The following is an 18,018-nucleotide window of genomic DNA, read 5'->3' on the forward strand; positions in this document are numbered from 1 at the left end:
CAAAGTCCTGTGGTTAGCACTGGGGAGAAAATGGTACAAAAAACACACGAGGAAGCTCCCATTCCAGTGGGGGAAATCTATATGCATGTGTATAATTATAGTATAATATCTGGTAATGGGATAAAGCTAGGTACAGGGTGACATAATGTGCACAATGAAGCCCCAGGGCTGATTCTACTCATAAACAGAATGAGGAAGGTTTCATAAAGTTGAGTTGTAAAGAATGAACAGGAGTTTACCAAGCCAACAAAGGTAGAGAGGCATGAAAGAGCAAGGCATGTTTAGAAAAAGCCAAATAAGTCATCAGGAGTAAAATAGGATGCATGAAATAAGGTTAGAGAAACAGGCAGAATTATATCATGCTGGGCCTTTTATGCCATGCTAAGTAACAAGGGCTTTTAGCCTAAGTGGGAGCTGACATGAACAGTTTGTATTTTTAAAAGAGAAGTACGGTGGTGGTGTGGAAGATAACTACATCTGGGGAGAAATGTGAAGGATCTGGGGTGACAGTGAGGATAAAGTGAGGGTAGTGATTTGATTGGCATTAGGAGATAGAAGTTAATAAGATATAGTGATTAACTGAGAAGGGATGGAGATAGAGAGGGAGGAGCCTAAGTTTCTGATATGGATCTCTGAGCAAATGCCTTTCACTTGATTTAAGGAGGAAGTATATGTGTGAGGATAGAAAATGAATGCAGGTTAGAAATGTTGATGGATGTCTGAAGGACATCTAAGGGCATATGTCTGGTAGAAAAAAGGAAATGAGACCTGAAGCTCAGGGGAGAGGTCTTAATTAGAGATTTAGATTTCAAGGCTAAGTATTTATGCTTCTGTTTGGAATGATGAAATGAAACAAAAAAATAGAGCTACCAAGGCCCTGCCAGCTGCTGCTTCTGCCCTCCAGCAGATCATCTAATACTCATCAGTCAAAATATATCAGAATGCATGATGTGGGTTGGCAATTTGTCATTCACTTTAGCCCTTCTAGGTTTGCCTGTGGAATCAGCAATAAGACTTAGAGTAGAGAAATAGCTGGTCTTCTCTTTAGCTTGTTCCCCCGCTCACATGTGTTCTTTGGCACAGAGGTTGAGTGTGTCCTGGCAATACTGAACACTAGACTAGCACCATTTGATTGGAGGCCAGACTACAAATATTTGACTGGAAAAATAGTCACTCAAGGAGTTATCTTGAGGAGAAGAAACAATTAAACCGATTGCTCTGTATCTATTCTCTGTGCACCTGATGTAATACATCCCCCTAATCTTTTGTGACTTCTGACAACTGCTTCAAAAAAGTAATATGCGACCAATTTGATAATTAATCATAATGAAAGCATAATTATCTGATAATACCAGTTCAATGACCTAAAATTTTTAAGGGCTTACACACTACACAAATCCTAATGGAAAGAAGAAAGAACATTTATTGGTTAAACCTATGTCTAAAATTCTACTTGTTAATTCACTCTTAAAACTAAAGAAAGTGTACATTTTCAACTAAGAATCTTACAGTTTTATTATGTGAATGTGAAAGTTGTATAGTTCTCTAATATGTAGGGATTTTAAATGACCTAATCATTTCCAGCAACTCTATAAAAATTTTTTTTTACATTTCTTCTTTTAAAATGTTTTATTGTTTCTTGAGACTAAATTATAAACAATAAGTCCAAAGATAAAACAACTGCATGGACTGATGATCCTGCATGAATTACAAACCAGAGCAATGGGGTGCCTGTACTGGGCTTGCATCTTCTCTGTGCATTAAGTCCGATAAAGAATGTACTGGGCACAGGCACTGTGTGTGGTGCTAGGATCATGGAGAGAGAAGACATAGTCCCTGGCACTCAGAGATGACAAAACAGTGTGCTCTGGTTTTCAAACTGTAACCCATGTACTTTCAGAGGTTCCACAGGGTACTTACTAGGTAGGGGCAGGGACATTGTGAGATTCCTGTTATTTCCCCTTTCATCAGCAGAGTAGTTCTATTTTATCTGTTTCATTTATTGAACTTTCTTATAAAATTTAGCTTGAAGAAAAAGGACTCTTCCACACACAAATGTAAATAAGAAAGTTTACAAACCTCTGGTCTAGTAGAAAAACAAGAGCAGTCAGAATCTACATCCATGCAGCCCTGGCCTATAGTCTTGCCTATGTGCAGCAGCTGTAGTTGCCTTCACCACCACAGCTTTCCTAGAAGCACATACTGTGAGCCACTGGTGACAAGGAAAACCCACATGCCCTCATCAGTGAATATATCATTTTACTCCTATGCCAAAGTGAAGCACAGTGTTTTAATTTGGCGGGGGGGCAGGGTGGGATAGTCAAGACTAGAGGCACTGTGGAACATATAAATTAACTGCTTTCTTTTTGTACTCTGTTACAACTTCCATTTAAAATCTTCCCACATGTAGCACGCAATTAGAAAAGTAAGTTATTTTCAAATCTTAAGTAAAACAACAACAACCCATAAAGCAGTCTTAACACAGAAAGTTCCCATGCAACATAAAAGTATCCCAAGATTTATTTTCTCTCTGCCACACCTGGAAGATAATCACAGAGAAAAGCCAGGGCTCCCTAAAATTCCAAGTTGGCTACAAAGGTCTTCTCACCCTTTTAGAGCCTTGCTGACATCTAGAGGAAGAGAAGCCTAGAATGTCTCCTTGATTTCTCCCTACCTTTCAAGGGGAAAAACACTACTGCAGTTGCTCATGCTTAAGGGTCTCATTGCTCTGTTAAGACACACAGTCTACTGCATGTCAGCCCCTTTCTGTGGCTTCTCCTTCAATCCAAGTCAAAGAAGAATGATAGAGTCAGGCCAACTTTCCCTTTTGTCCAGAATATGCTCTTCCTTTTACGGGGCTAGGCGGACAATGAGGGCCGGGGCTGCCCTCAAACAGGACAACATAAGCCTACTTCCTTGTGAGCCCTCTCCATCCCACATGCAGGAAAGCAGAGCCCAGGGCTTCCTGCATTCAAGAGCTGGGTCGCTTTGCTGAATTTGCTTTGTTCTATGTTTCTCCTATGTGTTTCCTCTGGCATTGAATAGACGCATCATTTGCTTTCCCTGAGGTGGTGATGGCCAAGATTGAGTTTGAGCTTCCATGTGGAAATAGGCACAGGGACAAAAGAGGCCATATGTGACTTCAGGGTACACTGGGATTTGAAGCAAAACTCTCAGCTAAATAAGAGGAGGTCACTTTATCTTGTTTTGCCTCCTCTGTGCATCTATCTTCTCTGAAGTCCAGAGATGCCTATGATCTAGGACACACCATTCTAATACAGAGTCTCAACCTCACCAGAGCTTCTAATAACTTTTACCTGATCTGCTTGCCTTCTCTCATATCATATAAGGAAAAGAAGACATCGGTATCTTCCCCAATGGTATTGTAGGTGAAACTCTTCAGGCTGAGAAAGAAGTGATGTGGCACTGGTATCCGACAGGTTTCCCCATGTCGTGGGCGCATTGTATCTACCTAATGAGGAAGGCAAAAAACAGTGATTGCTAATATTTTAGTTATTCATTATACTGATCATAAGTAAAATTAAAACTAAATGACTAACTCTTCTCATACTGCTGAAGGGAGAGAAAGGGAGATTGAAAGTGTTTTCTTTGCTAGTAGCAGATATTGTGTCAATATGCTTGATTTGAGGTAGGCAAATATGCAGCTGGGAAAAGTAAACAGAGTGAAGGAGATATGGGAACAGTAATTCCAACTTATAAGTGAACTCAAAATCTCCACCAGGTCACAAACATCTAAATTCTCCAGAGAACCATTTTCAAAGTCACTTCTTGGAGATGCTATCATGACCCTGATGCATTTCGTTTACACTGTTAGATAGTAATAGTTACCATTCTAAATACCATTTTTATTTTCTCAGACTGATTCATTTTAGTCTCTCAGTCTACTTTGTTTCAACCGTGCTTGTGTAAATTTGCACAGAGGAGTGGAGAGTAGCCAAGTCCGCTTGGAGGTCAGGGCTCCTTAGGTCACAATCAAGAAGTCAGTGGTAAAAATAAATAAATAAATAAAAATAAAAGACTATCAAAAAGAAAAAAAAGAAGTCAGTAATTTCTTGGTGCATCTCTATTTTATAATCGTGTAAAAGAAAGAATTGAGGGAAAAGAGAGGGAGGCCTGGTTAAGTTGCTTACCTGAGATGTGCTTTGCTGTACACTCTGCCGGCTAGATAAATGCTATGGAAAGAAAGAAAAACTCAGTCAATTGGGAAGGAAACTAACTTTTATCAGGAACCTTCTATATGCTAGGCATTCTGATATATATTTTACATATATGATCTCATTTAATTCTAATAACCTTGTTAGACAAATGTTATTTGTATTTGACAGAGCCAGCTAAGGTTTAGTGTAAGGAAGTGAAATGCTGAAGGTCCCACACAGCAAGAAGGTGGCAAAGTCTGGATTCAAACCCAGGCCTTTCTAGCTTAGAGTACCAGCCAAGTCACAGGTGGGTGCTTGTTACTGGATTTTTGTTTTGCCACTGTCCTTTCCACACAATGTATCACATCCTGCACTGCGTGACACAGCTTCCTCAGGCTCTCCACGCTGGAGAAGGTATAGCCTTTAACCACAAGTGGCTCCTTCCCAAACATCTCTCCATGCTGTTCCTTTGCTGCTGGCTAAAGTTAGAAGAAGCAGATTCCAATCCCAGCTGCATGCAAATGGGTTGTGAAACTCCAGACAAATTGTTTACTCTCTCCAAGGGACATTTTCCCTCAACTATAAAAATGAAATAAAAGTTCTTGTTGTCTTCCTCACAAGGTTAATGCAAGGTTCAAATAACATAATGGGAAGCAGCAAGATATAGTAGTTAGGGACCTAAGTGCAAAATTTTAAATCTTGACCCACACTTTCCTCATCTGTAAAGTGAGGATAACATTTCATGCTGAACCTCATAGGGTTTTGTGCAGATTAACTCAGCACAGTACACACTGTAAGCGGTTGATCATTGTTATGTATAATTAGTATTCTTATTATTGCTGTTCTATTTTTATAATTAGTTATTAAAGAAAAGTCAGTCACATTTAGAAGTAAACCCCGGCCAGGAAGAAAGGTGTGTTCACCATTCTTCAAGTCCCTGGTCTTAGGAGACTTGAAAATGAGAGTTTCTATCCTGCCTCCTTTTGGCCCCTACAGGTTGTGAGACAGCTCTCATTTGGTGAACTGTTCCACATCACATGGCTAAGACGACTGGTTGCTGAGTAGAATGGTTTCATTCTTTTAACAAGTATACACATTTAACCCTAAATAAAACTGAAGTACAATTAAATATTAATTTAAATGCATCTCACTAGCTATATTAGTTAATTATTAAATATTCATGTGCATTATTAGCTATATTGGCTAATTATTATTGACTATTAATGTTCATCCATGGGAATATATGTTCCCATGATACATATTAAATATAATTAAAACAGGTCTCCACCAGCTGGGGAAATCATCACATAGAAGGCTTATGTACAACAGAAAACTTCATAAATAAAATAGTTCACAAAAAAAAAAGCTTTAAAAAAAATCAGGCTTTCAAAAAACAAAAAGCAAGCTTTCTATGGTTTACTGACCTATATCTCACTGGGAAGGTTACTGGCCTACAACTCCTTCCATTGTTTTATTTTTAGGGTCTACACTAAGGCATTCTTCTCAAGTGAATTTACTGACTAACTCTTAAAAATGACTACCAATCATAAACATTAATGTTCAATTGTAACTATATATGGGAGTTTACAGCTAATTTCAGTGTAAATCATCCTGGATGACAATAACAGACATCATTCTAGACTTCAGAGGCATCAAATTTGGGGAGAACTTGGGACCTCCCTGCTGGTGCAGTGGTTACGAATCTGCATGGCAATGCAGCGGACACGGGTTCAATCCCTGGTCCGGGAAGATCCCACATTCTGCAGAGCAACTAAGCCTGTGTGCCACAACTACTGAGCCTGCGCTCTAGAGCCCGAGAGCCACAACTACTGAGCCAGCATGCTGCAACTACTGAAGCCCGTGCGCCTAGAGCCCATGTTCTGCAACAAGAGAAGCTACCACAATGAGAAGCCCGTGCACCACAAAGAAGAGTAGCCCCTGCTTGCTGCAACTAGAGAAAGCCTGCAGGCAGCAAAGAAGATCCAATGCAGTCAAAAAAATAAATTAAAAAAAAAATTGGGGGAGAACTCTTCAACCTAGTCTGAAAGCACCCCACATGGGTAGCCAGAGAATGGCATCAGAACTGGCATTTTGGAATGTACAAATGTACATTTCCACCAAAAGTGCATAAGGGTTCTCTTTTCTCCATATTCTTGCCAGCATTTATTTAATGATAAGCAAATAGGTGTGAAGTAATATCTAACAGGTGTGAGGTAGCATCTCATTGTGGTTTTTTTTTTTTTCTTTTTTTCTTTTTTTAATTTATTTATTTTATTTATTTTTGGCTGCAATGGGTCTTCATTGATGTGCTGGCTTTCTCTAGTTGGGGCGAGCGGGGGCCACCCTTCGTTGCTGTGTGCGGGCTTCTCATTGCCGTGCTTCTCTTGCTTCAGAGCACTGGCTCTAGGTGCGCGGGCCTAGTAGCTGTGGCGAGTGGGCTCAGTAGTTGTGGCTTGCGGGCTCTAGAGTGCAGGCTCAGTAGTTGTGGCACACGGGCTTAGTTGCTCCGAGGCATGTGGGATCTTCCCAGACCAGGGATCGAACCCATGTCCCCTGCATTGGCAGGCGGATTCTTAACCACTGCGCCACCAGGGAAGCCCTCATTGTGGTTTTGATTTGCATTTCCCTGATGATCATTGATTATCAAACACCTTTTCATGTATGTATGACTTCTTTGGAAAAAAGTCACATCTTTCTCTCATTTAAAAACTCAGAATAATTGATATTTTGCTACTGAGTTTTAAGAGTTCCTTACATATTTTGGATATTAACCCTTTATCATATATAAGGTTTGTAAACATTTTCTCCTATTCTGCAGGTTGAATTTTCATTTTGTTGACTATATTTTGCTGTACAGAAACTTTTCTGATTGATATAGTCCCACTTGCTGATTTTTCCTTTTGTTGCTTGTGCTCTTGATGTCATATCCAAAAGATCACTGCCAACACCAACATCAAGCAGCTTTTCCCTTATGTTTCCTTATAGGAGATTTATGGTTTCAGGTGTAACATTTAAGTCCTTAATACATTTGGAGTTAATATTTGTGCGTGGGATAAAACAGGAGTACAGTTTCGTTCTTCTGCATATCCAGTTTTCCCAACATTTATTGAAGAGACTATCCTTTCCCCAGTGAAAATTACTGGCTCCCTTGTTAAAATATTACTTGACTGTATATGTGTGGGTTTATTACTGGTATTTGATTCTGTCCCATTGGTCTATGTGTCTGTTTTTTTGTTTTTGTTTTTTTTTTGCGGTACGCGGGCCTCTCACTGTTGTGGCCTCTCCTATTGCGGAGCACAGGCTCCGGACGCGCAGGTTCAGCCGCCATGGCTCATGGGTCTAGCTGCTCCGCGGCATGTGGGATCTTCCTGGACCGGGGCACAAACCCGTGTCCCCTGCATCAGCAGGCGGACTCTCAACCACTGCGCCACCAGGGAAGCCCTATGTGTCTGTTTTTATGCCAGTACAACATTCACTGTTTTGAATTACTATAGATTTATAATATAGTTCAAAATCAGGAAGTGTGATGCTTTCAGGCTTTTTTCTTTCTCAAGATTGCTTTGGCTATTCAGAGTCCACTGTGGTTCCATACAAATTTTAGGATTGGTTTTTCTATTTCTGTGGAAAACACCACTGGAATTTTTATAGGGATTGCATTGAATCTATAGATGGCTTTGGGTAGGGGTGGATATTTTAACAATATTAACTCTTCTAATTCTTGAGCATGGGATATCTTTCCATTTATTTTTGTCTTCTTTAATTTCATCAATATCTTATAGTTTTCAGTATATAGATCTTTCACTTACTTAGTGAAAAGTTATTTCTAAGTATTTTATTGTTTTTGATGCTATTGTAAATAGGATTGTTTGCTTTATTTTTTTTTCAGATAGTTCAGAGGATATTCTGATTTTTGTAATTGATTTATGTATGTTGATTTTGTATCCTGAAACTTTATTGAATTTTTTTATTCTAACAGTTTTTTGGTGGAGTCTTCAAAAATTTTATATGTATAAGATCATGTCATCTGCAAGTAGTGACAGTTTCTTTCTTTCTTTCCCATTTGGATGCTTTTTCTTTCTTCTTCTTGCCTGTTTTATTGTTCTGGCTAGGGCTTCCAGTACTATGGGATTTTTGTTGTTGTTGTTGTTGGTCTTGGTTTTTCTGGCTGCGCTGGGTCTTTGTTGCTGTGTGCAGGCTTTCTCCAGTTGCGACAAGCGGGGGCTACTCTTCATTGCGGTGCGCGGGCTTCTCATTGTGGTGGCTTCTCTTGTTGCGAACCGTGGGCTCTAGGCTCATGGACTTTAGTAGTTGCAGCATGTGGGCTCAGTAGTTGTGGCACATGGGCCCTAGGGCGCACAGGCTTCAGTAGTTGTGGCGCATGGGCTCAGTAGTTGCAGCGCATGGGCTCTAGGGCATGTGGGCTTCAGTAGTTGTGGCACATGGGCTTAGCTGCTCCGCAGCACATGGGACCTTCCCGGACCAGGGATCAAACCTATTGGCAGGTGGATTCTTAACCACTGCGCCACCAGGGAAGTCCCTCCAGTACTATGTTGAATAGGAATGGTGAGAGTGGGCACCCTTGTCTTGTTCTTGATCTTAGAGAAAAAGCTTTCAACCTTTCATTGTTGAGTATGATGTTAGCTGTGGGCTTCTCATATATGGCTTCATTATATTGAGGTGTGCTTCTTCTATGCCCACTTTCTTGAGAGTTTTTATCATAAAGGATGTTGAAATTTTGTCAATTGCTCTTTCTGCATCTATTGAGATGATCTTATGATTTTTTAATTGAACTACAGTTGATTCACAATGTTGTGTTACTTTCAGGCATATAGCAAAGTGAGTCAGTTTATATATATATATACACATATATATACATATACATGTGTATGTTTTACAGATTCTTTTCCATTATAGGTTTTGATCATACGATTTTTATCTTTTATTTTGTTAATGTGGCACATTACATTGATTGATTTGCAGATGCTGAACCATTCTTGCATTCCTGAAATAAATCCCACTTGATCATGTGCTGTTGAATTTGGTTTGCTAGCATTTTGTTGAGAATTTTTGTATCTATATTCATCTGGGATATTGGCCTTCTTTTCTTGGAGTGTCCTTATCTGGCTCTGATATCAGGGTAATGATGGCCTTGTAAAATAAGTTTGAAGAGTGTTTCCTCCTATTCAATTTCTTTGGAAGAGTTTCAGAAGGATTGGCATTCATTCTTCTTAAATGTTTGATAAAATTCACCCATGAAGCCATCTGGTCCTGGGCTTTTCTTTGTTAGGAAGTTTTTGATTACTGATTCAATCTCCTTACTTGTTATTGGTCTGTTCGGTTTTCCTATTTCTTCATAATTTAGTCTTGGTAGGTCGTATGTTTCTATTTAGGGTGTCCAATTTGTTGGCATATAATTGTTCATAGCAGTCTCTTATGATCATTTGTATTTCTGTTTATCAGCTGTCTCTTCTTTCATTTATAATTTTATTTACTTGAGTTCTCTTTTTTCTTGCTAAATCTAGCTAAACATTTGCCAACTAGTCTTTTCAAAAAAAAAAACAACAATCAACTCTTAGCTTCATTGATCTTTTCTATTGTTTTTCTATTCTTTATTTCATTTATTTTTGTCCTGATCTTTGTTACCTCCTTCCTTCTGCTGACTTTGGGAATAGTTTGTTCTTTTCCTGGTTCTACAAAGTATAAAGTTCGGTTATTTGAGATCTTTTTTTCTTAACGGAGGCATTTATCACTATAAACTTTCCTCCTAGAATTGCTTTCACTGCATCCCTAAGTTTTAGCATGTTGTGTTTCCATTTTTGCTTGTCTCAGGACATATTTTTTTATTTCCCTTTTGATTTCTTCTTTGACTCATTGGTCGTTCAGGATTGTGTTGCTTAACTGCAACATATTTTTGGAGTTTCCAGTTTTCTTCCTGTTATTGAATTCTAGTTTCAAATCACTGTAGTCAGAAAAGATATTTCATATGATTTCTATCTTCTTATATTTGTTAAGACTTATTTTGTGGCCTAATGTGATCTATCCTGGAGATTGTTCCGTGTGCACTTGAGAAGAATGTGTATCCTGCTGCTATTGGACAGAATATTCTTAATATTCCAAATATGACTGTTAGGTCCATTTGGTACTAAGTGTAGTTCAAGTCCAGCATGTCCTCATTGATTTCCTGTCTGAATGATCTATCACTTGATGAAAGTGGGGTACTAAAGAATCTAATATTGTTGTATTCTTGTGTATTTCTCACTTCAGTTCTGTTAATATTTGCTCTATAGATTCAGGTGCTCTGAAGTTGGGTGCATATATATTTACAGTTGTTATATGCTCTTGATGAATGACCCCTCTATCATTATATAATCACCCTCTTTCTTACTTGTTACAGTTTTTTAATTAAAGCCTATTTTGGGACTTCCTTTGTGGTGCAGGGGTTAAGAATATTCCTGCCAATGCAGGGGACACAGGTTTGAGCCCTGGTCTGGGAAGATCCCACATGCCACGGAGCAACTAAGCCCGTGTGCCACAACTACTGAGCCTGCCCTCTACAGCCTGTGAGCCACAACTCCTGAGCCCACGTGCCATAACTACTGAAGCCCATGTGCCTAGAGCCCATACTCCACAACAAAGAGAAGCCACCACAATGAGAAGCCCATGCACCACAACGAAGAGTAGCCCCCACTCACTGCAACTATAGAAAGCCCGTGGACAGCAATGAAGACCCAACACAGCCAAAAATAAATAAATAAATTTATTTAAAAAAAATAGCCTATTTTGTCTGGTATAAAAATAGCTACTGGGCTTCCCTGGTGGTGCAGTGGTTGAGAGTCCGCCTGCCAATGCAGGGGACACGGGTTTGTGCCCCGGTCCGGGAAGATCCCACATGCCACGGAGCGGCTAGGCCCGTGAGCCATGGCCGCTGAGCCTGCGCATCCAGAGCCTATGCTCCGCAACGGGAGAGGCCACAACAGTGAGAGGCCCACGTACCTCAAAAAAAAAAAAGAAAAAAAAAGCTACTGCTGCCATCTTTTGGTTGCCATTTGGATGGATTATCTTTTTCTGTTTCTTGCTTTCAGCCTATGCATGTTTTCAACACTAAAGTGAGTCTGTTAATAAACAGAATATTCTTTGTTTTTTTTTTAATCCATTTGGCTGCTCTATGTCTTCTGATTGAGAATTTAATCCATTTACATTTAAGTAAAGTAATTATAGATAGGTAAGAAATTTCTATTGCTATTTTAAAAATTGTTTTCTAGCTCATTTTGTAGTTCCTTTTCTTTTCTCTTGCTGTCTTTGTGAACTGATGATTTTCCATAGTAGTGTGCTTTGATTCACTTCTCTTTATCTTGTATGTATCTACTGTAGGTTTTTGCTTTCTGGTTACGTGAGACTTACATAAAACATCTTATAGATAAAGCTATTACAACTTAACTTCAATCCCATACAAAATCTCTACCCTTTTACTCACTTCCCACCACTTTATGTTTTTGATATCACAGTTTACATCTTTTTATACTGTGCATCCATTAACAAATTACTGTAATTATAGTTATTTTTAATTTTTCTTTCTTTTCACCTTTATACTAGAGTAATATACTGCCATATTATAGTATTGGAGTATTCTGAATTTGACTATATACTTATCTGAATTTGATTATATACTTAAGTGTTTTATATCTTCATGTTTTTTTTTAATTAATTTATTTTATTTTTGGCAGCATTGGGTCTCCTTGCTGCTCGTTTGTTTTTTTGTTTGTTTGTTTTTTGCAGTATGCGGGCCTCTCACTGTTGTGGCCTCTCCCGTTGCAGAGCACAGGCTCCGGACACGCAGGCTCAGGGGCCATGGCTCATGGGCCCAGCCGCTCTGCGGCATGTGGGATCTTCCCGGACCGGGGCACGAACCCGCATCCCCTGCATCGGCAGGCAGACTTTCAACCACTGCACCACCAGGGAAGCCCCTTGTTTGTTTTTATATATAGTAGTGTGTATCTGTTAATCCCAAACTTCTAATTTGTCTCCCCCCCTTTCCCCTTTGGTAACCATAAGTTTGTTTTCTATGTCTGTCAGTCTATTTGTTTTGTAAATAAGTTAACTTGTATCATTTTTTTAGATTCCACATATAAGTGATATCATATGGTATTTTTCTCTGTCTTTGATTTTTGATAGTTTTATTATAATGTCGTGGAGAAGATCTCTGTGGGTTCAAATTGTTTGGTAACCTATGAGTTTCATGAACTTGATGTTCAAATCTCTCCCCCCAGATTTGGTAAGTTCTCAGGCATTACTTTAAGTAAGCTTTCTGCCCCTTTCTGCTCTCTTCTCTTCCTGGTTCTCTAATAATCTATAGATTGATTCTCTTAATGGTAATCTTTAAATATCATAGGGTTTCTTCATTCTTTTTACTTTTTTCTCCTTTGACTGAAAAATTCTGATATATCTGTCTCTAAGTTCACTAATTCTCTCTTTTTTTTTTTTGGCTCCACTGGACTGCCAGGGAATTCCAGGGACTCTTTGTTTTATGAGTTTTTAAAAATCTTTTTTGGCTGCATTGGGTCTTCGTTGCTGCACACAGGCTTTCTCTAGTTGTGGCAAGCGGGGGCTGCTCTTCATTGTGGTACACGGGCTTCTCCTGTTGTGGAGCACAGGCTCTAGGCACGTGGGCTTCAGTAGTTGCGGCACGCAGTCTCAGTAGTTGTGGCTCATGGGCTCTAGAGCACAGGCTCAGCAGTTGTGGCACACAGGCTTAGTTGCTCCGCAGTACGCGGGAACTTCCCAGACCAGGGCTCACACCCGTGTCCCCTGAGTTGGCAGGAGGATTCTTCACCAGTGCACCACCAGGGAAGTCCCAAAGTTCACTAATTCTTTTTCCTGCTTGGTCCAGTCTAATACTAAATCTCTCCACTGAATTCTTCAGTTCAGTCATTGTATTCTTCAGCTCCAAAATTCGTTTGGTTCTCTTTTATGTTTTCTATCTTTTTGTTGAACTTCTCATTTTGGTCTTGTATTATTTACCTGATTTTGTTGAACTGTTTACTGGTGTTCTCTTGTAGCTCTCTGAGCATCTTTAAAATAACTACTTTGAATTCTCTGTCAGGCAATTTGTATATCTCCATTTCTTTAGGGTCAGTTACTGAAAATTTACTGTGTTCTTTGGTGGTGTCATGTTTCCCTGATTTTTTGTGATCCCTGTAGCCTTTCATAGTTGTCTGCACATTTGAAGAGCTGTTATCTCTTCAAGACTTTATGGACTGGCTTTGGTAAGGAAAGATCTTCACCTATGGATGTGAGGATGCTAGAGTATGCTATGACTCTGGGTCTAATGGTGCAGGGTGCCCAGGTTAGGGCATATCGTAGCTCTGGGCTCAGGGTGCAGGTCTCATTGGCTGAGGCCACACAGGTCCACATATCAACAGTTCTGTGATTCTTAGGGAAAGCTGTGGAGGGTCCACAGTAGCTGTAAGGGATGTTGGGGTCCTCAGTGGATCTTCCAGGTCCAGTGGCTAGGGACCAGGGCAGGCAGCAGTGGTGGGCAGAGTCAGAAGTGTGTACACACATGGCTCCAGGGTCCGGCTTCAGGGTCCAGCTTCAGGTACCTGCAGAGTGGGAGGGGGAAGCTGCAGACACACACATAATAGCAAGGGCTGGGACTAGCAGAAAGGGCTGGTGCCAACTGCAGATTGACAAGCAACTGCAGGGACCCTAGCTGTTGGCACATATTCATGAGGTTGTAGAGGCTAGCCATGAGCACATGCATGGCAGTGGAGGCAGGGATGGGAGTTGGGCTGGCCAGTGTGCAGGTGCACAGCTGCAGGGGCTACCTTTAGGTGAGCCTAGGGTTGCAGGCCAGTGACAAGTCAAGGCTGGATATGGGCCACAAGCAGCTGTGGGGGCCTTGGCTGTTGGCATACACTCCTATGGCTACAGGGGCTTGCCGTGGTTGTATGCATGGCAGTGGAGGCCTGTGTTGGGAGTCAGGCTGGTGGCGTGCAGGTACATAGCTGCAGAGGCTAGACATGAGCACACACAAAGCAGTGGGGTTCAGCTGTAGGGGTCTAGACTGGTGTCTTACATGCACACAACCACAGAGGCCAGGGCTGCTACATAACTCGTGCTCTGTCAAGAGATGCAGAGGGAGGTGGAGGACTCAGGTGGCTGGCATCTGTGAATGCAGATACCTGTGGGGTGAAAACCTTAATGGCAAAATCTGCAGGGGTTCTGTGGTGGCTACTGGTTTCTTCAGTGGTGAAATATGCTGGGGTCCTCCGTGGAGCAGTCTGCTGAGGTCCATTATGAGGTCCCCAGTAATAAAAGCTGAGGGGTTCTGCAGTGTCCACAAGGGCTGTTGAGGTCCACAGCAGCAAAGGCTGCTGGGATCCTAAGCAGAGCAGGCCACTGTGAGCCATGGTAGCTCCCAATGCATGACTGATACTGGCAGCCTCTGTCTGCCCTACTTCCTTGTTCCTAGCCATGTCTAGATGTCTCAGTATTTATACCAAGTTTATTCCAGTTATCTCATTTGTAATTTTCTAGAGCTCCTTGGGTTGCTTCTTAGATTGCTCCGCTCTGCTTCCTGGCTGTCTCACTTCCCTTTGCAGACAGCAATCACCATTTTCTTCCACTGAGTTGTCAGTTTTTTCCAAGTTTCTTTCATAAGTATTTCTTTTGGTCTTTAACTTTCATGTGGGAGGTTTCTTCCAATGGCTGTTGATGCTTGACTGTCTGGAATTGCTGTGTAGGACCTGCTGACCACTGGGTTTCACTGTATGGAGGTTTGTGGAAAGCAGTGGTCATCTTATCCAACAGCTTTTAATACCATATATACTCTGATGACTCCAAAATTGTTATATCTTAACTTCACTTCTGAACTCCAGACTTTCAACATCTCAGTCTGGAGGTCTAGAAGACATTTAAACCTTGAAAGGAAAAACCAGAAATATTGATCCCCACTGCTCTACTCTCTTCTCCCACAATGTTTCCTATTCCATTTCCACCCAGGTCAAAGTTGGGCATGTCAAAACATAGGAGTCATTCTTCTCTGACCTTTCTCTTTTTTGTACACACGCACATCTATTCAATCTATCAACAACTCTGACTGGATCTATCCTTCAACACATATTCAGAATCCAACAACTTACCACTTCCACTGTTCCAACCCTATCTAGCTCAAGATACTGAAATCAAAATCTTTTGTTTGAATGACTGCTCCCTGTTTCCATTCTTGCTCTACTCCAGTCCTTCTGCACACATCAGCTGGAGGAATCCTTTTAAAATGTAAGCCAAATCATGTAATTCCCCTGCTCAAATACCTTCACAGGCCTTCTGTCACACTTAGAATAAAATGCAAAATCCTTACCAAAAATATCATCCTCCAAGCCACCATTCTGAGGGGAGTTCTTAGCTTCAAACTGTCATTCTTCCTTCACTTTCCACATCTAATTGATCATCAAAATTCATCATTTTTACTTATTAACATCTACATTCTCTATTGCATTTTTTCTCCATTCCTATTGTTGCCTAGCCATTATTTCTTGCCTGAATCACTTCCGTGGTCTCTTTCCTCCCTGATTCCAGTCTTCTGCATTTTATACTCTCTCAGCATTTAAAACCCACATCCAATCATGTCACTCCATGGTTCTATCAGACTAGCAGTTCTACTAATTTGGGGATTACAAAGCTCTTTGTGATCTGGCTCTTGCCTTCTTCTTGGCCTTATCTCCCAATTGCTAACACATACTTACATGCCAAAGTTACCAAATATCTTATAGTTTCCTGGAATTACTACTTCCCTATGCTCTGTGCTATTTTTGGAATGTCCTTCCTTATGGCTTGTCTTCCTGATGAAGCCCTGCACATCTCTCAAGACTCATCTTAAGCATTACTTGCCTCTGGAGGCTTTCATTGATTGCTCAAAGCCCCAGGAGATCAGCTACTCCCTCTAACAGCATCAGTGTATATCTTAATTATGACATGCAGCTCATAAACCTTCTTGTTTGTGGTCTATCTGATCCCACTAGAGTAGTTTCTAAACATGGGGACCATGCATGGGGTTCAGAGGCAACTATCAATTCCCTAAAATTGAGTATAAAATTTTGTATGCAAAATCATACTTGTATCGTCCTGGGGAGAAATTTTATTGATCCTCCATAATATAGAAAGAGTTAGGAACCAATACCCTAGATGGTAATATTCTTTTTTTTTTTTTTTAAATTTTTTTTTTTTGGCTGCGCTGGGTCTTCGTTGCTGTGTGCAGGCTTTCTCTGGTTGCAGCGAGTGGGGGCTACTCTTCATTGCGGTGTGCGGGCTTCTCATTGCAGTGGCTTCTCTTGTTGCGGAGCACAGGCTCTAGGCACGTGGGCTTCAGTAGTTGTGGCACGCGGGCTCAGTAGTTGTGGCTCACGGGCTCTAGAGCACAGGCTCAGTAGTTGTGGCACACAGGCTTAGTTGCTCCGCGGCATGGGGGATCTTCCCAGACCAGGGCTCGAACCCTTGTCCCCTGCATTGGCAGGCAGATTCGTAACCACTGAGCCATAGACGGTGATATTCTTAAGGGAAGGAGTAAGTTTCCATCTTTAATTTCTATATCTCACACATATCACTTCACACAGAGCATAGTTAAGGCAACTGGACACAAATGCTTTTGTATACTTGTAAATATACATAACCAAATATACAGAAGCAACTGATATGTTATTTGTATATGATTTAGGCAAATTTCCTATGGTTCTTGACCAGGCAACATACTTTGCATCCTCTGTGTTTCCTAAAAATATTACATTTTCTTAAAGAGAAATTTGTAATTCTTTCTAAAACTTGTAATTCTCACCAATATACACTCCTTGAATATATACTCCTCAAAGTGAGGTTTTACCCAGTCCTTTAGTCTAAGCTTAATAGTCACCGAAGGTTTCTGATGTTTATTTGTTTTACTTTAAAATTCTGTACCTTTTAGTTAATTCTTCTTATTCAGCCTGCAAAATGTAATCTTGGTTATCAGTCAACTCAATACACTTTTATAATAACCAACAGACAGTTAAGGATTTATCTTAGAAATACTGGTACACTGATAAACAAAAGGCCCTACAGTACAACACAGGGAACTATATTCAATATCTTGTAATAAACTCTCATGGAAAAGAATCTGAAAAAGAATACACACACACACACACACACACACACACACACACAACTGAATCACTTTGCTATACACCAGAAACTAACACAACATTGTAAATCAACTATAGTTCAATAAAAAAAGTTTTAAGAAAGAAATGCTGGTACATTATTTCCAGGGTTAATCATTACATTATTAATAACTGGCTCTTTTCAGCTTCAACTACCTGCTTTTCTTAAGAGGTGGAGAGAGACAAAATTTTAGTAACTGCTGCAGGCTGAAGGAGCTCTGTTCACCAGCAAAACCAACTGAGAAATGACAGCTAGACATTACAGTAGGCCCAAATGCCCTACATAGTAATTCCATTTAGAGAGCAAGTGTGATAGGTACTGTCCAGATAAGGAAGAGCCCTTAAATACATTGAAACAAAGACAAAGGAATGATTTTAGCAATATTGTTTCATAATGTAATTAGGGATAGTAAAAGAGAAAAACTTAAGTGTGCAGGAGCAAGCTACACTGTGTAATAATTTCTTACCATTTTATAGAGATCTGAGACACTAATCTGGTCCGCATCCACTACTTCAAAGTCCTTTCGAGGCACCAGGTCCAGGCCCAAATGCCTAGTAAAGAGAAAAACCACATTCAGCATGCCATGTCCTCAAATTACTCATCTCTCTTTATGTGCCTGAGAGCCCATGCCAACCATGACCTTATGGACAGAAGTTCAGACACTGCCTCTGCA

At 40.5% G+C, this 18,018-nt stretch overlaps 1 protein-coding gene across 9 annotated transcripts in view; it reads right to left on the reverse strand.

The window, feature by feature from the left end:
* The window catches only part of DOCK3 (dedicator of cytokinesis 3), a 403,879-nt gene that overhangs the window by 179,717 nt on the left and 206,144 nt on the right, over positions 1-18,018 (reverse strand). For all 9 annotated transcript variants that reach the window (XM_060308605.1, XM_060308604.1, XM_060308607.1 and 6 more), the window contains exons 7-9: positions 17,812-17,896; positions 4,152-4,193; positions 3,318-3,472 (exon numbers count right to left, since the gene is read on the reverse strand). In XM_060308605.1, the coding sequence (XP_060164588.1) occupies positions 3,318-3,472; positions 4,152-4,193; positions 17,812-17,896 (282 nt within the window). The remainder of the gene's footprint in view (positions 1-3,317; positions 3,473-4,151; positions 4,194-17,811; positions 17,897-18,018) is intronic.

This window comes from Globicephala melas, chromosome 11, assembly GCF_963455315.2.
Source record: "Globicephala melas chromosome 11, mGloMel1.2, whole genome shotgun sequence".
Taxonomy (NCBI): Eukaryota; Metazoa; Chordata; class Mammalia; order Artiodactyla; family Delphinidae; genus Globicephala; species Globicephala melas.